The sequence below is a fragment of the Phascolarctos cinereus genome, unplaced genomic scaffold (assembly GCF_003287225.1).
Source record: "Phascolarctos cinereus isolate Bilbo 61053 unplaced genomic scaffold, phaCin_HiC Scaffold_726;HRSCAF=1367, whole genome shotgun sequence".
Taxonomy (NCBI): Eukaryota; Metazoa; Chordata; class Mammalia; order Diprotodontia; family Phascolarctidae; genus Phascolarctos; species Phascolarctos cinereus.
In genome coordinates this window covers 320,352,803-320,378,502 of record NW_027556098.1, presented here as the reverse complement: position 1 = coordinate 320,378,502, position 25,700 = coordinate 320,352,803, and the positions used below count along the sequence as shown (strand labels likewise).

At 38.6% G+C, this 25,700-nt stretch overlaps 1 protein-coding gene across 3 annotated transcripts in view; it reads left to right on the top strand.

Annotated features, from left to right (window-relative positions):
• INTS4 (integrator complex subunit 4) overlaps window positions 1–25,700 on the top strand; it is a 93,175-nt gene that overhangs the window by 15,788 nt on the left and 51,687 nt on the right. For all 3 annotated transcript variants that reach the window (XR_013487791.1, XM_020989496.2, XM_020989495.2), the window contains exons 5-11: window positions 6,585–6,770; window positions 9,092–9,142; window positions 12,970–13,058; window positions 13,459–13,579; window positions 19,915–19,986; window positions 22,010–22,184; window positions 24,141–24,346. Coding sequence is in view for 2 of the 3 variants with exons in the window: in XM_020989496.2 (XP_020845155.1) it covers window positions 6,585–6,770; window positions 9,092–9,142; window positions 12,970–13,058; window positions 13,459–13,579; window positions 19,915–19,986; window positions 22,010–22,184; window positions 24,141–24,346 (900 nt within the window). In the remaining variant the exon portion in view is untranslated. The remainder of the gene's footprint in view (window positions 1–6,584; window positions 6,771–9,091; window positions 9,143–12,969; window positions 13,059–13,458; window positions 13,580–19,914; window positions 19,987–22,009; window positions 22,185–24,140; window positions 24,347–25,700) is intronic.

The following is a 25,700-nucleotide window of genomic DNA, read 5'->3' as shown; positions in this document are numbered from 1 at the left end:
TTTTTCTTTTTATAACTTCCTTTGAATTGTGACTTGTTAAGATTTCCCCCCTCTTTTCCAGTTATAAAATTATAAAACATTCTCTAATTTGTGATACAGCTTTTAAAAAAAATTTTAGGTGTTTGAGCCTTTTGAAATTTTTTTTGTTGTATATTGTGTAAAGATAATGGTATAATTCTGTTTTCTGTCAAATTTGTATCAAATTTTTGTCATATTCCACTTTGAAAAACTTGGTATTTATTCCTTTCCTGCCAAGTCCTTGAAAAAAAAATGTCCAGACTAGATCTGGGGGATGGAGGACTTTCCATTAGACACCCGTTCTAGATTGACTTTGATTCATTATTGCCTACTCACAGACTCCTCAGACTTGGAAGGGACCTGACAGGCCACCCAGCATAATCTATACAAGAATAATTTTATAGCATATCCAACAAATGGTCATTGGGCTTTGCTCAAAGCCTCAGGTGAAGGGAAAACCACTCTTTCCAGAGGCAGACTATCTACTTCTGAGTGGCTCTAATTGTTAAACTTTTTTCTTTTCATCGAGCATAAATCTGCCTCCCTGCAGTTTCCACCGATTGCTTATACCTCTCAGCTTTATCTTTTTCCGTAAATTTGATAAGGATTCAATCTATATCTTTATTTAAGTCATTGGTAAGCACTGGATTTTGGGTCAGAGGACCTAGTTTCAAATCCTGGCTCTGGCCCTTACCATCTGTGTGACCTTAGGCAAGTCCTTAATTTCTCTGGACCTTTGTTTCCTCATCTACAAATGAAGAGTTTGGGTTAGATGAGCTTTAAGGTCTCTTTTAGCTGTGAATATGTGGTCCTGTTTTAATTATCACAGGGCCACGGACAGATCTTTGGAGTATTCCACTGGAAACCTCTCTCTAATTTGACATCAAACCAGGAGTGGCTACTCTCTAGATTTGGCCATTTGGGTATTCCCATATGCACTTAACTTCATGTTGTTGAGCCTAGTAATTTCTAAATTTTTTTGAGTACACACCCTAAAAGTAAAAAAATTTTGAGCATGGAGCCCCAGTGTTATATATTTATAATAACTACTGTACTAATATGTACATCATAAAACATTCACAAAATAGAAATTAGAAAAGGTGAGATGAAATGAGCTTTTTAAAAATATATATTTTTCATTCTATTAATAGTACAAAAAACCTTTTTGCTTGAGCCAGAGGTCTTAGAAAGTTTGTGTTTCTGCAATAAGGGCAGAGGAGGGAGACAAGGTATTCTAGGGCCAGGGGCCAGGTAAGGAATAACTAACTGCAATTCTGAGGAGAAGCACATGAGTAGGAGGCTGTGGATGGGGATGGAGTGCAGCAGAGGAAGGTGGGGGCCATAAGCATGCTGTTCAGTTGTGATACTTCCTCAGTTCTAATAATTTCTTTATCCCCCCCCCAGTCGATTTTCTTGTGCACTCCACTTTGGAGACCACTGGTCTGACGTGGTCACATGAACAAGTCATTTAAATTGTCAGAGGCGGGAATGAAAGCCAGATCTTCCTGGCCTCCAAAAACTGTACTCTCCTTTTTACAGGGCTGTTGCCTTTCATCTGCTTGTCTACTAATCATGTCAATTAAAGAAATTAGGTTGGTGTGTCATGACCTTTTTTTCCCCTTTTATTTGTTAATTTTGTTAATTTTTATTTTTAGGTCTGAATTCTCTTCTTTCTTCTACTCCTTTCTCCATTTATTGAGAAGGCAAGCACTATGATACCCCTTATGCAGACAAAGTTGTGCCAAACATGTTTCCATGTTAGCCAGGTGCTGGGGAAAAAAACTAAGAAAACTGCTTCAATCTTGTGCTCTGAGTTCATCAGTTCTCTCTGGAGGTGTGGATAGCATTTTTTATCATGAGTTCTTTGGAATTGTCAAGGATTATTGTACTGAGGGGATGAGCTAAGTCTGTCACAGTTGATCGTTTGTTACAATATTGCTGTTACTGGGTACAGTGTTGTCCTTGTTCTTCTCGCTTCACTTTGTATCAGTTCATATAAGTTTTCCCAGGTATTTCTGAAATCATCCTCTGCATCATTTCTTACAGCACAATAGTGTTCCGTCACTTCCGTGTACCATAACTCGTTTATCCATTCCCCAACTGATGGACATCTCTTCAGTTTCCAATTCTTTGCCCCTACAAAAAGAGCTGCTGTAAATATTTTTGTACATATGGATCCTTTTCCTTTTTCTTTGATCTCTTTGGGATACAGACTTGTATCGGTATCAGAGGATGTGCACAGTTTTATAGCTCTTTGGGTATGGTTCCAAATTATTTTTCAGAATAGTTGGACAGTTTGGTTGCACAAACATTGCATTAGTGTACCAGTTTTTTCACACTCCCCTCCAGCATTTGTCATTTTCTTTTTCTGTCTATTAGCTAATCTGATGGGAGTGAGGTAATACCTCAGAATTGTTTTAATTTGCATTTCTCTGATTATTAGTGACTTAGAACATTTTTTCATATGGTTATTGATAGCTTTGATTTCTTCTGAAAACTTCGTGTTCATATCCTTTGACCATTTATCAATTGGAAAATGGCTCTTGTTTTTATAAATTTGGCTTCGTACCCTATATATATGAGAAATGAGATCTTTATCAGAGAAGTTTGCTGTAGACTTTTTCCCAGTTTCCTGCTTTCCTTCTAATTTTGACCGCATTAGTTTTGTTTGTACAAAACTTTTAAATTTAATTTTATCAAAATTACCCATTTCACCTCCCATGATCCTCTCTATCTCTTATATTTGGTCATGTTATGATCTTTTCTTCAAGAAACAGTGCTGGCTTTTGGTGACTACTAATATGAGTCCTTGTCTAGAAGTCCACCACTTATCCCCCTTTAATATAATACATTTTAGAATTCTATCAGGAATTGAAATCAGACTTATTGGGCTGAAGTTTGTGCACTAGAATGTCTTCCCTGTTTTGAAAATCAGAACATTGATTCTCCTACAATATACCAGCACCTTTGCACAGTCTTTAGAAATCAATGATAATGGCTCATCAGTCACCCTTGCGAGAGTTTTCATTATCCTGGTGTCTAGTTGTTGAATTCTGGTGACTTGAACTCATCAAAGGCAAATAAGTACCACTTCTTCCACTGACAGAAGAGATGGGAATATTCTCTCTCCACTATTCACCTTCTCTTTGGTGGTGGGGGGATGCCCCTACCCTCACTTACTATCATTCTATTTATTTCGAATCTGTATTTCTATCAGTCATTCTTGTTCTTTCCTTTCAAAAACAAAGATGATTCTTCTTGGTAGGGAAAACAGAAGCAAAATAAGAGCGACTAGTGCTTCCTTCTCTCCACTGTCCATTATCCTAGCTCCTTCAGGCTCTGCCACTGTTGTTTATTTGTCCTTTTCCGCCCCCTCTCTAATAGAGCTTAGAAAGTAAAACAAAACCCTTTTTGTTATTCTTAGCCTGAGCCTTAGTAATCCTGATGAGGTTATTACAGACCTTGCCATGGCACTTGTAGTCATACTATCACAGGGGATCCCTTAGTTCTATCTAACATACATGCTTTTAAAAAATCTAGATTGGTCAATGCATTCTCTGGGCCTCCATTGATCTTAGGCAGTTCCCTCTTTTCATTCTTTTAAAATTGTTTCTCATTGTGCATTCAGAAAGCTGAGTTAACTTCTGTAAAATTTTAGGCCTTGATATTCTCACTAATCTCTTGGGAGACCTGTTCTCATAAAATCTATGGCATTCTTCATGCTGTGTTTGGCTTTATTCTCCTTATTCTTTGGATTTTGTTATTCAGCCGGTCACCAAACTACCTAATGGAAGACTCTTCTAGCCCATATTTCTTCACATTGTCTATATGAGTATCATGAGAGACTTTGTTGAATTCAAACTTTGCTGAATTTCAGTAGGCATCTAACCTTAACAGAAAAGGAAATTAGGTCAGTCTGGCAGATGAACAGACTGTTCTTTTATTTATTTTAAAATTTTTATTTTATTCTACGCCTAGGAAACATCAAAAGAAAAAAAATGAACATTTCCACATACATGGAACAGGGGAGAAAAGTGATTACATGAGTCCACAAATTTCTGTTATGTGTAATTAAAGGTGTATAATAAATTCGTTACTTCTTTGCTATCCTGCTTATCTGTCTTTGCTTCTGAACCTCTCTTCTCCTCTGTGCATTTTCTTTAAAATGTTTGAAAGCTTTTTTTTTGACACATTAATGCTGGTATCCCATTCTCCCCATGTCCCCCACATTGGAGAAAAAGAAACAAAAATTGTGTAACAAAAAAACATGGTCACAGAACCAATCCACATGCTAGCCATGTCCAAAAATGTATTTCTTCTCCTACACATTGAATCTGTCCTTGAATCTCTCAGGAAGGGAATAGATCCCTTTAGGACTGGGCCATGACCTGTTCTTAATGAAGCCATGCTGGCTCTTGTGTTGTTTGTGAAATCTAGGTAATTTTAATTTAAATTTGACCCATGTCATATTATAGTATAGAGAACAGGGGGCTTGGAAGTTAGAAGACCTGAGTTTTAGTTCTGGCCCTGCTGTTTAATAATTCAGTACACATAAGCATGATTCTCCTTCATTTCTTAGAGCATCAATACCAGTATCTGGAACAAGGATGATAATGTTTACAATACATGGCTTATGTGGAGGTGTTGTGAGAAAAACACTTTGTTAACCATAAAACATAGGAATGTGAGCGAGCTGCTGTTATTACTTCCATGTTAAATTTAAAACATGACTTTTTAGAAATTTTATAACTTTTCTACTTTGATTTCTTTAGAGCTAGACAAGGCATGTAAAGGGAGGATGGCAGGTAGTTTGTTTAAGTGACATTAAAGGGGCAGCCGTTATCACTGATTTCTAAAGACTGTGCAAAGGTGCTGGTATAGAGCACCAGCCCTGAAGTCAGAGGACCCGAGTTCAAATTCGGCCTCAGACCAAACACTTGACAATTACAAGCTGTGTGACCCTGGGCAAGTCACTTAACCCCAGTTGCCCCCCACCACCAAAAAAAAAGACGTTAAAGAATTTCTTGTGAGGTCTTGAATATAATTTGAGATGAAATGTGCTTATAGCATTTAAAATTCATCTTGGGTTGACATAGTTTTCATTGTTAATTACTGAATTATCAAGCCAATTTGGTAGGTTAAGAAATAGAAATTGATCAGTGGAACATATTAGGTACACAATATATGGAAGCAAACGAACACAGTAGGAAGCTCATTTTGTGGGATAAATTCCAAAGTTCATCAAAACTGGTGTTTGACAAACTAAAAAATCCCAGCTACTGGAGCAGGAACTCACTCTTTGACAAAAACTGTTGGTATAAGTGAAAAGCAGCCTTACAGAAATTGAGTATAGACTAGTATCTCATACCACATTCCAAAATAAGACTCAAATGGGTACGTGACATAAACAGATTAGTGGAGTGAGTAAGAAATTGCCTGTGAGATCTGTGGAGAGGGGAAAAGTTTATGACCAAATGATAGTGTGAATTACAGAAGGTAAAATGGACAATTTTGATTCCATAAAATTGAAAAGGTTTTCACAAACAAAACCAATGTGACTAAAAATTGGAAGGGGAATAAATAAATAAGAAAAATCTTTGCAAGCAGTTTTCTCTGATAAAGGTCTAATTTCTAAGATATATAGGGAACTGTTTCAGATTCATAGGAATAAAAGCCATTTCCCAATTAACAATTGGTCAAAGCTTATAAATAGGTAGTTTTCAGAGGGAGAAATCCAAACTATCCACAGCCTCATGAAAAAATGCTCTGAATAACTACTAATTAGAGAAATGCAAATTAAAACAACTCTGAAGTACCACCTCCTGCTTACGAGATGTTGGAGGGGCTGTGGGAAAATGGGTACATTAATGTACTGCTGGTGGAACTGTGAATTGGTCCAGGCCATTTTGGAAAGCAGGATGAACTGTGTTTAAAAAGTTACTAAAATGCCCATGCCCCTTTGACCCAGTGATACCACAACTAGGTCTGTACCCCAAAGAGATTAAAAAAACAGAAAAAGGACCCATATGTAGAAAAATATTTCTAGAAGCTCTTTTTTGTGGTGGCAAAGAATTAGAAAGTGAGAGAATGATCACAAATTGGAGAATGGATGCGTAGTTAGTAAGAGGCCTACACAAATTGCGGCCTGTGGGCATGCGAAAGGATTTCTGTTGGCCCCCGAAAAATGCAGATGAGAGGATGTTTTCCTCTATGTTTTTCATGGGCCGCCAGAAATCCTTTAGTGTGCCACAAGCGGCCCCCAGGCCACAGGTTGTACTGGCCTGGTTTATTCAATAACAACATTTTGTAAAGACAAAAAACTTTGAAAGACTTAAAAACGATTATAGTCAACACAAAGACCAACCATAGTTCAAAGGATTCATGATGAAACCTTGTCCCTCCCATTAAGAGGTTTGTTTTGTTTTTCTTACTTTCTCAATGGGGTGAGAGGTGGAAGGAGGTAGGGAAAGAAAGAATGCTGAACTGAAAGTAATGTAAAATTGCATTAAAACTTTTTTTAAAAATTAACCTCAGTAACACCTTTTGGTTTCTTCTTATTATTGTAGCATCTCACTGACACTTCCCACGGTGTAAGAAACAAATGCCTGCAGTTACTCGGCAATCTGGGCTCTTTGGAGAAAAATGTTGCTAAGGATGCTGAAGGCCAGACTACCAAAGACGTCCAGAAGATTATAGGGGATTATTTTGTGGATCAGGACCCTCGTGTTCGGACAGCAGCTATAAAAGCAATGGTAAACAAAGTCGTCAAAATGAATTAGGGACAATTGTGATTGTTTTGTTTTGAATTTGGGTCAAACTATTGTTAGTGTATCATGTGCCCTTGTATATATCTTTTTCTTGGCAGGGCCTTCAAATTTAGTTTCAGAACTAAAGATTTTCTAGAAATGAAAGACATGGATTCTTCTATGATGTGATTAGACTTTATGATTCCCTATGAATCTGGACTCCTTGAGGTCGAGACCTCTGGGGTTTTTGTTGTTGTTGTTGTTTGTTTGTTTGTTTGTTTTTAATCTTTGTGCCCCTTACAATGCCCACTATAATGAGTATTCGGTAAATGTTATGTGGTGTCTTATGGCATGTTTCAAGATGTGTGTGGTTGTGGGTGTGTTCCAGTGTTTCTGTGTCTGTTATATATACTTCACATGTGTGATTCTAAATGTGTCTGCATCTGTGCACCTCTGAGTAAGTTTGGGAGTATGCACAATTCGATATGTGCCTTGTGTACATACTTCTGTAAGGTCTGTGTGCCCAGGTGAATGTGATTAGAAATAGAAATCATCACTAAAAGTTAGCATGTCTTCATACAGACCAGGTCCTATCAGACTGACTGATGATGAGTTGCCATCCAGATTATAAATTTAGGTTTCAATAAAACGTGTGATCGATTTTCTTATGTTCTGATTGTGAATAAGATGGAGGAAGAAGGTTGAGGCTTGGTGAGCCACAGTGAGTGAAATGACATGGGAATAAAGGACTTAATAAGAGAACAGTGGAGCTCTGAAGTGGTTCACCGAGGGTCAGTATGGGGAAAGGAGGAGAGAGGGGCCAGTCTAGGCTACACGGCCTGGGAGAGAGCTGACTAGAGGTCACAGTGTGGACGACAAGCAGAATTTGGGAAGGGAAAACAGGGAGAGGTGGAAAGCCAATAGATTATGACTGGATAAGGGGATTTCAGAATTTTTGAATACTTCAGAGGCCCGGGCTCAACTGTCTCTGATGCGCACCACTTGTGTGACCTTGGGTGGGTCCCTTCACTTCCCTGGGGCTTTCATTTTCTCCTCTATAAAATGAGAGGATTGGAGTTGATGGCCTCTGGGGTCCATTCTAGCTCTAGCTCTGTGATCCTGTGATGGAGTATTTGAAGGGCTGCCATTTGGAAAGAGGATTAGACTTGTTCTGCTTGGCCGCAGAGGGTGGAAGTTGTACAAAGACATGTTGAAGGCTGACGTAAGGAAAATCTTCCTGAGCATTAGAGCAAGCCCCAAGTACAGTGGGCTGCCTCAGAAGGTAGAGTTCCCTTCATTGAAGGGGTTTGAGAAAGGGCTGGACAACATATGGCTTGTTGGGGAAGGAATTTTTGTTCAGTTATAGTTTGAACTGATGTCTTCGGTGCTCAGGTTATTCATTCCCTGAGATTTTACATGTATCTGTGTGTGAGCATGTGATTGAGTGTTATGCCTTAACGAAAGTTCCCATGGGTTTGTACATAGCACCTAGGACTGATTCAAGTATTAACTGGCTTTTAATGCTGTGGAGGTTGAAGGCCTAATGTTTGACAGGTGTTTGGGATTTTTTTTCCCTGCTTTTGAAACGCAGGTGAAATGAATTTTTGTTTCTTTAGTTCTTCCTTTCTCAGACAACCTTTTTTGTTAGTTTTATTGCTGCCTTTCTCACTTCTATCTCATTCGTTTCTGACTATAACCCTCTTACTTCTCCTTCTTTTTAACAAAGAGTAAAAAAAGAAAAAGGGAGCAGTAAGATTAGCCAACACAGTAACCACTTTCTAACAGCATGTGCACCATTCCTCACCTCTCCAAGGAAAGTGTAGAGATACTGTTTTTTATTTATCCTCTAAGGCCAAGCCCTGTTTTTATAACTGTACAACGTTCACTTTTCTTTTTCCTGCCCGTTTTGTTGTGCTAGTATAGATTTTTTCACTCTGCCTCAGTTTATGTAAGTTTTTCCATATTTCCCCTCAGGCTGCTTGTTAATATAGCCAAATTTTTCTCACAGCCATATCTGAAAACTGAGAGGTTGATGCCTGGATTCGCTGAGTTTGCCTTATTTGTTTGACATCTTCAATGAAAAGTTCTCACGAAATATTTCTTCATGTTCTTTGATTGTGTAGCTCTGATACTGAGGGAGAGTTCTCTTAACTTTATTTTCCTCATCTATTCAATGGAAATGGTGTTTCCATTACCCACTCCCCAGAGTTGTTGGGAGGAAAGCACTGTGCAGACTATGAGGTCCCTTGGAAATGTTAATAGTGTTATGTTAATATTGGATAAACATGCTGTCCAAATGTTGAAGTTGCCATTTCTTTCTTCTTTAGTTGCAGCTCCATGAAAGAGGACTGAAATTACATCAAACGATTTATAACCAGGTAACTTAATGACTTTTGTCGTGGGGGTTCGGTGAAAATTGTTGTTTTTGGGTGATGGGAGGTTTTATCAGGGTTCCACAGAGCAGGTGGGTTTTAGGAGAAAAACAAAACAACCAGTCATTCCAGCTCTTTGTGACTGGAAGCATGAAAGTAATCTCTCCTGCTTAGAGTTCTAGAATCTTCCATATACTGTTCATTGAATCAGAAAGCTGCCCTGCTTTGTTGTCAGGGTTAAAATGGAAATAAAAGGCATTTTTAGTATGAGGGCAATACCTTGATCCACCATCAGCCTCTTCTAGGACACGTACCAGGCAATACGATAATTTTTGTGTGCTGTCTCTGGCATACTGTGCCTGCAGCCCCTCCAGATCTTACCTCATCCTATTTTCCTCATGTACACTGTGCTCTAGCCACACTGTATTACTTTCTGTCCCCAGTTATGTCCTGTACTCTACTGACTTATAATGTTCCCAGTCATGGAATCTTCCTTCCCTTGTCTCCCACCTCTACCCAGTGGCATCCTTCCACCTTTCAAGGCCTATCTCAAATGCCATTTCCTAGAAGAAGCCATTCTTAATCTCATCACACAGAAGTGATTTCTTCCAATCTGATCTCATAACACATTATTTCCCTGAGCTCTGATCATGTTCTAATTTAATTGTATATCTCTTATCTCCCCAATTGGATTCCAAGCGCCTAGAAAATAGCAGCATAGTTTATCTAATTTTGTTATCTTCCTCAGTGCCTAACAAAGTATATATTGCATGTGCTTGGATTTGTGATCTTATCATTTTGAGTACTCCCTCCACTGATGCAAATTGCAGTCTGCCCATATTGCTTGTTCTGTGAAATTTTTTGTCCATATATATATATATATTTTTTTTTTTTTTTTTTTTTTTTTTTTTTTTTTGGTGAGGCAATTAGGGTTAGGTAACTTGCCCAGAGTCACACAGACAGATTTGAACTCAGGTCCTCCTGACTCCAAAGCCAGTGCTCTATCCACTGCGCCACCTAGCTGCCCCTTGTCCATATTTTCTAAGAAATCTTAAATTTTCTAATATGTTGTTGTACTTGGGAGGCCTCATTCTTGTTCTGTTAGGGTTTTAGGAGTGCTGGTCTATCTGTTTATACTCATTCTCAGTACGGTAATGGCCTACTTCCTGTTCTGGTCGTACACATTCTTCATAATGCCTTTCATTGTTATTTTGTTTATATGATTGATCATACTAATTGTTTTTTCTAATGTTGAACTATCCTTGTATCCCTGGTATGGATCAAACTTGGTTATAATATATTATTTTCAGGTTAGGTATAGACATGCATGAGTACATACAAATATCCTTGTGAGGGTTTTATTTAAAATTTTTGCATCAATATTTATTAGTGAGATTGGTCTGTATTTCTCTTTCTCTACTTTGACTTTTCCTGATTTGGTTATCAGGATGGATGATATTTGTTTCATAAAAGGAGTTTCGTAGGATGCTTTTTGTCTCTATATTTGAGAATAACTTTTAGCATAGATGATAATTGCTCTTTAGATATTTGATAGAATTCACTCATAAATTTGTTTGAACCATGTTCCTTTTCTTTGGCAATTCATTTGTGGCATTCTCAATTTCTCTTTTTTTAGGAGTGGGTTAGGATTTGTATTCCTTGGTTTTTTTTAGCTGGAATATTTTATATTTTTCTAGATACCCATAAATTAACTTTGAATTCTCAGTTTTGTTGGCATATAATCATGTATAGTAATTTTTGACAATTCTTTTCCTTTATGTTATGAATTTACCTTGTTTATTTTCTTTTTCTTAATTATGTTGGCTATTTTTTTGTTGATTTTGTTAGTCTTTTAAAAAACCAACTTTTTATCTGTTCTGTGGGATTTTTTGCTTTTGAATTTGTTTCCCCTCTAAAGTTCAAGATTTTTCCTTTTATACATGTTTTAGAATTCCTTTAAGTCTGTTTAATTGTACACTCAGTTCATTGTCTGGTCTATGTCATTTTTGCTACTCTTCTGTCACAACTCATTGTCGGTAGCACTCTGCATCCACTCATATCCATCATTTATGTTCAGTTGGCCTTTGAGGCATTTGCAGTAACTCTTTTGTGGTCATGATGTTCTCTGATTCACAGTCATATTTAGCACAATGTGCAGTGTTAAAAAGATTGAGTTTTTATAGACTTGTGATCATTGAAAGTATTACAAAATTTCCCAAATGCATTTTAGTCTTATCATTTCCTCTCCAATTTGGCCCCAGCTCATTATCCACCTTTATGATTTGTTGAATAGAAGCAACTAGGTGGCACAAGACTTGGAGTCCAGAAAGATCTGGGTTTGAGTGCTGCTTCAGCCCCTTACTAGCTATGTGACCTACAGGCCACTTAAACTTTCTCAGTCTCAATTTCCTGCTCTATAAAATGGGGATAATAAGAACAATACCTGCTTCATAGGGTGATTATTGAATTAAGTGAGATGACACGTAAAGAGCTTTGTAAATCTTAAAGTGCTATATAAAGCATTATTGAAGTTATGGTTACTAGTAGACTAACTGGATGTCTTATCTGGCTGCATAGTGTAATCTGGGCAGTATGTTTTTTCATCCAAGGTTCCTTTACCCCCTTCCACCCCCCAGTGTGGATGATAACAATGTTTCATATTGCTGTGGGTTTGTCTGAGGAGCTTCTATAGGGTTCCAGGTTTTAAAACAATTTGTATGTTGCCATCTGCAAATAGTAATGTGATGCAGTGGATGGCGTGGACCAGGAGTCAAGAAGACTTGAATTTAAATCTAGCCTCAGATACTTAGTTGTGTGACCTTGAGCAAGTCAGACAACCTTTGTTGGCCTCGTTTTAATTCTTTTTTTTTTTTTGCTTTTTGGAGAGGCAGTCAGAGTTCAGTGACTTGCCCAGGGTCACACAGCTAGTAAGTGTCAAGTGTCTGAGGGCAGATTTGAACTCAGGTCCTCCTGACTCCAACGCCAGAGCTCTATCCACTGCATCACCTGCCTGCCCCTTTCTTCATCTTTAAAGTAGGGACAATAACAGCACCTACCTTCCAGAGTTGTTGCGAGGCCAAATGAGATATTTGTAGAGCACTTAACACAGCACCTGGTACATAGTAGGTGTTTACTAAATATTTGTTTCCTTCCTTCCTCACTTTTTCATTGATAGTCTTTGGCTTGTTTTTGATACTCTAGTGAGTGTCAGTCATGTGAGATTATAGGCACCTTGTGGCCCAAGGCATGTGAAAATACTGGTTTGCCATAGGACTTTTATGTGGCACGACACCCACTTCAGAGAGTGAAACATTGTTCCCAAAGTTTGTGTGATTGTGTTACCTCAACTACAGTTGCTTTGGTGATAAGGGGTAAGTAAGCAATTCTATAGTTGTTAGATGAAATACTAGAAAAATCAGAATTATTTTACTCAGCTGTAAGTTTCTGTTTACTATCTTATCCAAATCTCATCCCCATTTTTGTTTTTTTCAGACAAGTGTGCAAGAAGGCTGCCCTAAGGGGCAAAGATTCCACATCCAAAATCTGTAACAACAAATGTTTATTAAGCGGGCACTATGCACAGTGTGGGGGAAATAAAAATTTTAGATCAAAAATGGAACTTATAAGTTATATTAGCGGTTAAGATGATAATATTACAATGTAAATAGATTAAAGAATTATTTTTTAAAAAGTTATTTATTGTAATGGCCCAGGTATATTTTAATTGCCCTAATGTAGCTATCTTTTCTTCTTTTCAAAAATAGTTTGAAAATCACTTTGGGGGATGAAGGAGGAATATGTAATTAAAGTGTTATTGGAAACTTTCCTTACAGGCCTGTAAACTGCTCTCCGATGATTATGAACAAGTACGCAGTGCTGCTGTCCAGTTGATTTGGGTTCTTAGTCAGCTCTATCCTGAAAGGTTAGTGTGGGGGTGAAAAGAAACTTCTGTTCATCGTCACACAATTTTTTTCCTTCCCACTCATAAAGCCCCAAAAGAACTCACTGGGGATATACAAGGTTCACATACTGGAAGGATGTGAAAGTGCTATGTAATTATTACTGAACCAAATAATTATAAATGACTGCCTGTTTCAGAACACTAAATCGTCATGTTTCCCGGTGCCATAGCCAGACTGATTTTATGTTGCTTCATATTCCAAAAGTAAAAATATTTACTTGCTGTTGGACTAGTCTTATTTATTGTTGTATCTTTAATGTTCCCATGCACATTACAGTCATTTTTATTATGTTGGTTCCAAACCTAAGAACTCATGGTTTAGATCGTGCTTTTTGTTGTTGTTGCTGCTTTGTTTTTTTAGCATTGTCCCCATTCCTTCTTCTAATGAGGAAATTCGCTTAGTTGATGATGCTTTTGGAAAAATTTGTCACATGGTCAGTGATGGTTCTTGGGTGGTTCGAGTCCAAGCAGCAAAACTTTTGGTAAGTCATTTACTTTTTTCTCCCTGCCAATATTAGATACAGGGTTTGGTTTGGGAGGAGGGAAAGTTTATCAGAAACATTGAACATTTATTTTTAGGGGGTAATTAATGTGATGATAGAATTTACCCTTTGAATAGTAAGCTTTCCTAGTTCATTTCAGTATGATTTAATTTGTGTACAGCTGTTCAGGATTGTGCAACTCCTATAAAACAAGGCATTGAATGAAAGCATTCATGTCCTAGCTCTCAATAACCAGTGATGTCACCTTGAAAAAAATTACCTAACTCTTCTTGTGTGTGATACCTTATGTAAAGTAATGTAATGATATAAAGCTTTATTTAGAGGCTTGTAGCTGCATGATTGATTGATTAGTGCTCCTGCCCTGTGAATTAAATTTTGAATCAAGCTCTCAGTGAAGATATACTTTCTTTACTAATGCCACTGGTCTGCAACTAAATTACTTGCCCAAGGTCACACAGCCAGTATGTGTCATAAATAGGACTTGAATTCAGGCCTTCGTCTTGGAAGTTAGCCCTTTCTCGGGGGTACCATCCTGCCTTGTAGCTACATTGGAAAACCCAAAATAATTATCATATTTGATCCTCCCTGAGTGAGGACACCACAGCCCTGATCCAACTATTGCCCTTCCAAAAACCAGGGTAGGTTTTATGGAACAAAATTTTTCTTGCAATCTCTATAGAGATTGTAAGAGATTGTAATTGTTTCTAATGTAGAAACAGTCCTAGTTATAGAACAGGTGTCTTTGGGCCTCCTGTGGAGGCTTGAACTTTTGGCATCATTGTCATTGTTATTATAAATAGGCATGATAATGACAATGACAAAGACAGTACTTTACATTCATAGAGGACTTTTCAGTTTATGCACTGTGTAGGCGGTGTGTTGGTCCCATTTTACAAAACTGATGAAATTGAGAAATGATGAGAGTAGGTCTTACCATGTGTTTTCTACTTTAGATAATAAAATGCAAATCACTTTTCAAAATTTAGTATATGTATTGGTCTAGAAAATAACACACCATATATGGTTGCTTCACTTCAGAATATTTCAAAAAGGAGCCCTTTGAAGGCATCTAGCCCTGAAATACAGTAGAAGAAACTCTTTTGACTCAGGTTAGGTAGGCGTAGGCTCTTCCTAGAATGTTAGAAGTTATGTCAAAAGTAAAACAGAACTCAATGGGAATATACCAGGTTCACATGATGGAAGGATGTGAAAGTGGTGTGCTGTTATTACTTAACCAAAGATGCCAGGATCATGCACTGCGTCCTAGGCTATCTCCAGCTACTGGACTTTTGTCTGTGTCATTTAAATACAATTCACAAACAAGTCAAGACATCACCCTCTGGTAATCTTTGAAAACAAGGGGAAAAAACAACCAGTTATCCTTCTCTTTTTCTCATTAGATTGTAAGCTCCTTGAAGGCAGGGACTGTCTTTACCTCTTTTTGCATCCCCAGTGCTTAACACAGTGCCTGGCACTTAGTGGGCACTTACTAAATGTTGATTGATTGATTGATCTTGACTCTCTCTTTTTCGCTCTCTTAACTGCCAGTCTCCCTTAACTGTCACAAGGACACTCCAGAGAATCAAGTCAACTCATTGACATTTACTGTGATCTTCCTTCAACTTTCTCTGTAACTGAAACAGAATCATTGTTGTATTTACTAATTGAAACGTTTTAAGGTCCTTTTGAAGTCCTTTTATTTTTATTTACTTTTTTGAGTTCTGTTACTTTTCTGTAAAAGGACTTAAAATTATGTTTGAAAATTTCCTAAGATTTAAAAATGAAAATGTTACTGCCAGATGGTAGAAAAAAGCATTCTCCTAGGACTTAGGTGACTTTGGGTGTAGCCTTGGCTCTGGTGCTTTCTGTCCATGTGACATTGGGCAGGGTCTATAAATTCTTAAGGCCTCAGTTTCGTCATTGGTATTAATGGTGATAATTCCCATTTCTTTTGTGCTTTACCATTTTCATATGCCACTGTGAAGTAGATACACTAAGCATTAGTCTCTCTCTTTCTTTTTCTCTCTCTTTCCCCCCTTCTGTTTCTTTTTTTAAAGTATCTCTTTTTGACAGATGAGGAACCAGGCTCAGGGGGCTTAAGTGAACTCTGCTCTGCTTCTCTCAGCTACAAAATGAAGGAGTTAGACTAGGTTATCTTTAAGGTACCTTCCAACTCTGATCTTCTTTGCTTCCTGGAAGTTGTCAGTCAAGCAGCACGCATTTATTAAGTGCCTGCTGTGTTGGGCCAGGCACTGTGCTCTGTGTTGGGTCAGGAAGACAGAAATGGAAAACCCTTCAGAAGCTTTTGTTCATTGAGAGAGACTGTGTGTAGGTCAATAAGTGGATGTAGAACATTGCCCTGGGGTGGAGAGGTGGGGGGCCTGTGAATCAGGAGAGGCTTCCTCTTTTCTCTTAGGGGTCAGTTTCCCAGGAGGCAAATTTTTGTTCGCATATTCACTAGCACTAAAGATGTATAAGAATTATAGATTTTTTAATGGGTTTTTCATTTAATATTTACCAAATAGGTGGTACCTAAAAGCTTTAAACCAGTGTGGAAAATTGCTATTAGACTTCTAGATTTATTAAGAGTTAATTTCACATATTTATCAAGTATCTTCTTTGTGCCAAAATCTTGGCTGTGGTACTTGCAGAGAGAAAAAGCTGACCTCAGATGTGTTCTGTACTTCATGAAGCATGCGCTCTGCTTGGGAATGTGTAACATGCACATCTTCCCCTTTCAGATTCCTTATTCTTCAAGAATCGACTCAGGTGTGACTTAGTGCAATTAGCCTTCCCCAATTTCCTCCCTCCCTCCCTCCCTTCCATCACACCCTCCCCCCAACAAATGGTGTTTTCACCCTTCTCAGATATTCCTAGAAGAATCAGAACCAGTTAATATTTATTAAGCACCTTCTATGTGCCAGGCACTGGGCCAAGTCCTGGGGATACAAAGAAAGGCACAGGACAGTGCCTGCCCTCCAGGAGCTGACAGTATAATGAGGGAGACCACATAAAAAGCTGAAAAGTTGGGGGTAGGGGCAGAGAATAGGAGAGAAAGATCATGGGAATGGGGGAGCATGATGAAGTTATGGAGCTGGGGAGTGAAATGAACTGAAATGATCTGAAGAGGTATGGGTTTTCCACTTTATCATTCAGGCGACTATTATTTATTAAACACTTAATATTTGTCAGGCACTGTGCTAAGTGCTGGAGATACAAGGGAAGGCAAACAACAGTCTCTGCCTCAAGGAGTTCACAGGCTAATGGGGGAGATAACATGTAAACAGTTAGGTACAAACAAGATCTATACAGAATAAATTGGGGGTAATCTCGGAGAGAACGTACTGAGATAAAGGAGGACTGGGAGGTACTTCTTGTAGAAGGTGGGACTTTAGCTGGCATTTGAAGGAAACCAAGACAAGTAGGAGGCAGAGATGAGGAGAGATCGTGTTCCAGGCATGGGAGACAGCCAGGGAGAATTCACTGAGTCAGGATGGGGAGGATCCTTGTTTGAACTCTGGATCACCGAGTCCATGGAGGGGAGACAACTGGAAAGGTGGGCCAGATGATGAAAGACAAAGAGAAGATTTTGTATTTGATCCTGGAGGTTACAGGGAACAAATGGAGATTATTGAACAGGAGATGATGTGATCAGACTTGTACTTTAGGAAGATCAATTTGACAGCTGAGTAGAGGATGGATTGGAGAGGTGAGAACAAGACAGGGAGGGGCAGTTAGGTGGTACAGTGGATAGAGCACAAGCCCTGGAATCAGGAGGACCTGAGTTCAAATCCAGCCTCAGACACTTGATACTTACTAGGTATGTGACCCTGAACAAGTCACTTAACCCTAACTGCCTCACGCCCTCCCCCTCCCCCCAAAAGGCAGGGAGACAAGCCTGCAGATTCTTATAATAATCCAAGCATTAGAGGGTAAAGGTTTGCATGAGAATAATTGCAGTGTCCTAGGAGAGAAGGAAGCATGTATGAGAGATGTTATGAAGGTAGAAAAATAGGACTTGACAACTAATTAAAAATGCAAAGTGAGAAAGAGACTCTTCTGGCACCTGGCTTGTAAGCCTGGGTGACAGGGAGAATGGTGGGGGAAAGATAACAAGTTTAGTTTTGAACATGTTGGGTTTAAGATGTCAATGAGACATGCAGTCTGAGATGTCCATCAGGTAATTGATACTGTGAGACTGGAGGTTGGAAGAGATGTTTGAGCTAGACAAGTAGAATTGAGATTTATCTGCATAGCGATGATCATTGAAGCCTTGGGAGTTGATGAGTTCACCAAGTGAAATAGAGAAAGAAAAGAGAAGAGGGTCCAGGAGGGAGCCTTGGGAGGACCCCCATGGTTAACAGGTATGATGTGGATAAAAATCCAGCAAATGAGAATGAAGCAGAAGTGGTCAAGCAGGTGAAAGGAGAAGCTGGAGAGAGCATTGTCAGAAAAACTTAGAGAAGAGAGCATCAAGGAAAAGACAGTGATTGACGGTGTCAGAGGCTACAGAGAGGTCAAGTAGAGTGAGGACTGAGAAAAGGCCATTAGATTTGGCCATTAAGAGATAACTAGTTACTTTGGAATAACTTTATGAGCCTTCTCTTTAAGACCCATCGTTCCCTGCCCTGTGTTAAGCTTATCTGTGTATATTGTGTCAACCCTTCTACTCAGTAGACTGTGAAATTCCTGAGGACAGATGATATTTTTGTTATATTCACTAAATCAGATTTTTGCACATAGTAGTATCAATATTTTTGCCCAAACTAATAAATGTTTGCTAAACTTAATCAATTACATGATTAGTTCATTATACAATTATAAAACAAAGGAATATGTGAAGTCCGAGGGGAAGAAACCATTATCCTGACAGGAAAAGGATAGGGAAGGCTTCCATAGAAGTAGTTGCATATGGATTGAAAGGAATTGAACAGGTAAAGAGGAAGAGAGAATGCTCCAGACATTAAGGAACAGATCTCTGCAGAGACAGAGAGGGTGGCAAGCACATTCTTCATTCTGACATCAAGAAAGAAGCACTTCATAAATAAAAGACTTTTCAGAATTACAGAGATGCATGTCTGTATGTGGACTCTACTGCCAAATGTTCTTCTTCAGTGCTGGCAAATTTAGGCTCATTCTAAAATGTGATAAATAATGGTGGTACTGCAAGTTGAGGGAAAACCTAATTTGTGTGCATTTGCTACTATTAAAGTGGATGAGAACTCAGTTGGGTGTTTTTTGTTGTTGTTGAGGTGTTTTTTTTTTTTGGAGGGGGATAGGTGAATGAAGGCTCTGTGTGTATGTGTGTGTGTGTTTAGGGACTTTACCTACATGAAGTAGGTAATATATGTAAGTAATATAAGTAGGTTATATATATATTTAATATAAAGTAGTACATAAAGGTAATAACATAAAGTAGGTGATAAGATGGGAAGAGCACACAAGACTTAACATCAGGATATATAGAATCTTATCTGGATGATGCTGTTTGAATCTCAGTTTCATTGGTAAATAGGGATGAGCTGGACTACATCCATCTCTGGATAGTCAGTTGGGGTGGTGAGAGGACTAGAAACCATGCTATAGAAAGATATCCATCAAATATAGCATTTCAGTGTTGTCTTTACAGTGCTCTGCCCTGTGAGAACACATCTGGAGTATTATACTTATTTCTAGGTATCACATTTTAGAGTGGATATTGATAAACTGGAACAGGTCTAGAGGAGGACAGCCAGGATGGAACAGGGATTGGATACCATGCATTAAGGAGGATTGGTTGGAAAGTTTCATTTGGAGAAAAGAAGACTTAGGTGGTTATGGTCCAGTATTTGGAAGACGGTCTTTTTTTTTCTTCTCATTAGCCCTAGGGGGCAGAACAATTAGTAGTGGGTAAAAATGGGAAAAGAGCAGGTTTAGCCTCCACATAAGGAAAAACTTAATAAGAATTAGATCATTTCCAATGTAGAATGGACTGTCTCAGGAGGGAGTGAACTCCATATCACTAGGAGTTTTCTAACAGACTGATGACCTGATACTTGTCAGAAATGTTGGAGAGGAGATTCCTATTCAGGCATTGTTCATCATGTTTTAGACAGATTCTGAAAGGTTGGAAGTTAGTCTTACTCTGAGATTCAATACTCACCCTCCATTTTTTATTCACAGGACTGTTGTGATTAAAAAACACTTTCAAATTATAAAGAACCATAGGCATTTGAGCTACTACAGTATTTGTTAATAAACTACATGTGAATTGTAAGACCATGTTCAAAGCATAGAAGCCATTTTATGTACTTAATTGATTCATCATTTTACAGGGTTCCATGGGGCAAGTTAGTTCCCATTTTTTGGAGCAGACCCTTGATAAGAAGCTCATGTCGGATCTCAGGGTAAACTGATATTTCTTCACATTATCTAGACTTTTGTAACTAATGTTCCTTGGTTGGATATATGCTGAGTTAATCTAATATACTTTTCAGTTTTATCCTTTTCTTGAGACATCTAGTGAGTAGTTAGCTGATTAACACTTTGGAACTGAAAAACTAATTTTAAAAATTCTATTAGTTTATTTTGATTTATCAACAATCACTTCCGTATGCTTTTGAGTTGAAAATTTTTCTCCTCCTTCCTCCCCCCCACCCTCCCCAAGACGGCACACAATCTGATATAGGCTATACATTTACATTCCTATTAAATATATTTTCACATTAGTGAAGTTGTGAGTAAAAATTAAAACCAATAGGAGGAATCATCAGAAAGAGGAAACAAAACTCAACAGAAGAGAAAAAAATGATAGCGATTCAACTTCCATAGTTCTTTCTTTGGATTTGGATAGCATTTTCCATCACGAGGCCTCTGGAGATGTCTTAGATCCTTGTAATGCTGAGAAGGGTTAAGTTTATCAATATTAGTCACTGCACAATGTAGCTGTTATTGTGTACAAAGTTCTCTTGGTTCTGCTCACTTCACTCAGCATCAGACCATACAAGTCTTTCCAGGTTTTTCTGAAGTCAACCTGTTCATCATTTCTTATAGCACAGTAGTATTCCATTACATTCATATACCACAGCTTGCTCAGCCATTCCCCAATTGATGGGCATCCTCTCAATTTCCAATTCTTTGCCACCACAAAAAGAGCTGCTATGAATATTTTTGTACATGTGTGTCCCTTTCCCATCTCTATGATCTCTTTGGGATATAGCCCTAGAAGTGCTATTGCTGGATCAAAGGGTATGCACATTTTTATAGCCCTTTGGGCATAGTTCCAAATTGTTCTCCAAAATGCTTGGATCATTTCACAACTCCACCAACAATGCATTAGTGTTCCAATTTCCCCACATCTTCTCCAACATTTATCATTTTCCTGTTTTGTCATGTTGGCCATTCTGATAGATGTGATGTGGTACCTCAGAGTTGTTTTGATTTGCATTTCTCTAATCAATAATGATTTAGAGCATTTTTTCATATGACTATAGATGGCTTTAATTTTTTTAAATTAATTTCTTTTGATTTATCAACAATCACTTCCATATGCTTTTGAGTTGAAAATTTTTCTCCCTCTTCCTCCCCTCCACCCTCCCCAAGACAGTGCACAATCTGATATAGGCTTTACATTTACATTCCTATTAAATGTATTTTCACATTAGTGAAGTTGAAAGTAAAAATTGAAACCAATGGGAGGAAGATAGCTTTAATTTCTTCATCTGAGAACTGTCTGTTCATTTATCAATTGGGGAATGGCTTGTATTCTTATAAATTTGTCTTAATTCTCTATATATTTTAGAAATGAGGCCCTTATCAGAGAGACTGGTTGGAAAAATTCTTTCCCAGTTTTCTACCTTCCTTCTAATCTTAGTTGCATTGGCTTTGTTTGTGCAAAAACTTTTCAATTTAATGTAATCAAGATTATCTATTTTGTTCTCTATCTCCTGTTTGGTCATGAAGTCTTCTGTTCTCCGTAGATGGAACTGAAAAAACAAATAACAAATTACTTCATAAGTATTCATTGTATAGTAGGAGGAGGAGGAAGAAGAGGAGTCATCAAAAAATTAGTGTGGGTAATAAGTTTCCTTTAAAAAGAGGAAGATTTAACGTGGAAAGTCTCCTGACTTTACTAAGTCTCATTTGATTGAGGCAGAATGATTCAGTTCTGATGTTTGAAATGCTATTGTATATAATGTCTTGCAGCCCATTTTCAGCATTAGTTCCTACTTGGTAGCAATGGAAGCTTCACTTTCTTCAAAATTCTTCCCAAAATTCTTTTTTGGTAGGATTAAGCTGTAACTAGGAAACTCTCCTGACTCCTCTGTTACTTTGGTGGGAGCTAGGGGGGAAAATCATTTTAAATTTTATTGTAAATAGACTTTTGTGAGTGTTTTCTACGAATGTTAATTTTAATGTTGGTCTTTGCAGAGGAAGCGCACAGCGCATGAGCGTGCCAAAGAACTGTACAGCTCAGGGGAGTTTTCTAGCGGCAGAAAATGGGGTGATGATGCCCCCAAAGAGGAAATAGACACAGGTGCTGTGAACTTGATTGAATCTGGAGCATGTGGAGCCTTTGTCCATGGGTTGGAAGATGAAATGTATGGTAAGCAGTAGCTGAAAGCCTTCTTAGACAGGAAAATGGAGAAAGCTGGTCCTAGAAGTGACCTTAATAGCAGTGCCTCAACTAGGATAATGATAAAAACTCACCCATAGGGCTTTTAAGGATTCCAAAATGCCCTCCTCTTAACAGGAGGTTGCAATCTAGGTGAGATCCGTATTAACATCCCCATCACTGAAAGGCATCATACTACAGTGCAAAGTGGTACATTTGGAGTTCGAAGATCTTGGGTCAGTTATTTAACTTCAACTGAACCTCAGTTTCTATTACTATAAAATGGAGGTTATAGTACTTGTATATCTACCTCATGCTGAGTATACAGAGTAATAAAAAACATGATCTATACGTCTCTCAATGGGTATACAGTTGATTCAGGGCGTAAGTTGGCTAACAATGTAGTTTATAGCATGTGCTGAGTGCCATGTGAGTTCTCCCCACAGAGCTGTGGTAATGATCATTTGAGATGATGAACATAAGGTGCCTGAGAACCATTTTCTAAATATAAGCTATTATTGATATATAATTATGTGACCTTTATTACTAACCCGCATGGCACTATTTCCCTACTGACTTAGGGCTTGTCTTAATTAGAAGAATGTATAAGGGCAGCCTGGCTGAGGTTCAGTTAAACCAAGATCAGAAAATTCTATTGCAATGCATTATAAGCAGTAGGTAGAGAATATAATATTCTAATTTCTTTCTTTCTCTTGCTATCCAATTGAGATTTACTGGGTTTGTCAAATTAACGATGTTTTCAGGGCTTATGGAAAGACATTGCATGCTTCAAATAGGTGGAAAAATTAGCCAACTGTTTGTATGTTTGGGGCCTGATTCCGTCCCTGAATTTCTCTGTAATATTTGGCAAGTTCATTAATGTGTTCATTATCTTGTATTCAATTTATTTGCCTCAGAAATCAAGAAAATACTTTATCTTTTAGACAATGGAAAGAATTTCCAAAAAAATTGTGTGTTGTAGTAGAAAAAATGGACTTTGAGTCTGCAGATGTAGGTTAGAATCCCAGCTCCGATGCTTCCTAGCTGTGTGGCCATTGGTAAGTCACTTAACCTTCCTGAGTTCTCGGCATCCTCAGCCTTTTTTGATTTCACCAACATTTATTAACTACTTACCCTTGGCCAAGTTCTTAAAATTAACAGCTATCAACAGATGTATAATTATAAGCATAAAAATAAGGAATAAAATTTTGCATAAAACCCTTAAAACCTTAAGTAAAATCAAACACAGTAAACAAAAAATAGTTTTATCCTATGTTTTGTCAAGTCTGTCTAAAGTTCTGCTGCCTTTGACTTTGTTTTCTCTTTTTCTGAATTAAAATCGATGTGAATGCAGTTCTGGTTCTACTGACTTCACTTTGGAACTTGTGTATTTAAGGACTTGGCCTGCTAAGATTTTTATTCTGAGAATCTGGTCCCTCTGCTAAGCAGCAGCCCAGAATCCCTCACCCCTCCACTCCAGGACGGGCATCACTTAGATAAAAAAGATTAAACATGTTTTTTATGATTGTAAAATGCCTTTTAATTATTTGAGATTTTTGCTCATAAGATCCAAACTGCTGATTTATAGGAAAGGCTCTTGATCATCTTCACCTTGAACACATTGGACAGGTGCTATTGACACACACATCACATTTCTTAAAGACTTTCCTGCTTACAGGCACTAATAGGTCTGTAAGGTGAGTAGTGCAAGTGTTTTTATTCCCATTTTACAGGAAAGCAAACTGGCAAAGAGAGAGCAGGTGACTTGCTCCAGGCTGCTCACAAGCTTGTGGTGGAGCCAGGACTGAAGCCTGGCTGGGTTTGTACAAATCCTGGGCTCTTCCCACAGTGGCATGTGTGCTTATTTGGCAGAGCACTGGTGAGTGAGACTTTGAGAGGCTCACAGCTGGAGTCACTCAGGCTGCTGTTCCCCCTTTCTCTCCATAGAGGTCCGGATTGCTGCGGTAGAGGCTCTATGCATGCTGGCCCAGTCTTCGCCCTCTTTTGCAGAGAAGTGCCTTGATTTTTTAGTAGATATGTTCAATGATGAAATTGAAGAGGTGCGCCTCCAGTCAATACACACCATGAGAAAGATCTCTAATAACATTACCCTCCGAGAGGATCAGCTTGATACTGTGCTGGCTGTCTTAGAGGTGAGTAGGGCACTCTCTCCACACCTTCTATCATCTCTTCGGGGTTTGACTTCAGCTAGCAGTAACTGTGCTTCCATCGGTTTCATTGGGCTTCCAAAGTAGGGGCTTTGGATTTTTCAGCTATTTATTAATTAATCCAACAAATCTTTATTGTTATAGTACCTGCGACTGTGCAAGGTCCCATGCTAGGCGTCTTAGAAGAGACAAAAATAAATAAGATACCATTGTTGCTCTCCAGGGAATGTGGGGTTTAGTAGGAGAGAGAAGACATGTTTACAAATAGCTTTATTTCAAATGTAAGTACAGTAAGAGGTATAAACAAATCCTTTTTCCTTATTTTTTAACAAAACATTTATCTGCACTAAAATCATCCTTTAGTGCAAGATTCTTGCGCTGAAGTCCACAGACCTTCCTTCAAGAGGGCTATAAACTTGGATGAGGGGGGAAAAAATCACATCTTTATTTCGCTATAATTTGTTTACTTTGTAACCCTATACATTTTATTTTATGCCTTTTAAAAACATGATTCTAAGGGGCAGCTAGGTGGCGCAGTGGCTAGAACACTGGCCCTGGAGTCATGAGGATTTGAGTTCAAATGTGGCCTTAGACCAGATACTTGACACTTACTAGCTGTGTAACTCTGGGCAAGTCACTTAACCCCTTGCCTCAAATAAGTAAGTAAGTAAATGAAATAAAGTAGAATAAAAAAACCACGATTCTGAGAAGGGAGCCCTGGGCTTCCTTAGACAGACTGACTGCCTGAGGAGACCAGCAGAGGGGAAGAGCAGCTGCTCTAGTGCTGGCTCTGGACCAAAGCCCTTCCCAAGCTGCAAAGGTCTCTAGCATAGCGTAAAAGAAGTTTCAGATCTGTGGTCCCCTGTCATTTGGTCACAAGTTGACAACAATTTTCTGACTATAAGAACTCATGAAACTGGCTCCTGAGGTGGAGAGGGGCTGTGGTTTGCAGCTCTGGAGAGTGTATACACGCCGGTGATGTCACAGAATCTCGGAGGCCTTCTGGTCCCATCTCTCCCCTGACAGGAATCACTAAAACAATGTACTTGAAAAGTGTCCTCCAGGGAGGAGTCCGTTCAGCCCCCACTCCTTCTGCAGGGAGGCCTTAGGGAGTTGGTCATCACACAAAGCCTGAGTCAGCTTCTCTGCTGCTTGGAACCATTGCTTTAAGTTCTCCCCTGTAGGGCCGTGCATAGTGAGCCTGACATCTCCTCTGGGTGACAGCCCTTCAGACACTTGAAGACCAGTCTCACAATGCCCCAGTCTGCACCTTCCTAGGCCTCTGCAGCTTGGATCCTTCAGCTTGAGACCCTTCTTTCTTGATTGTCTTGAGGGAACA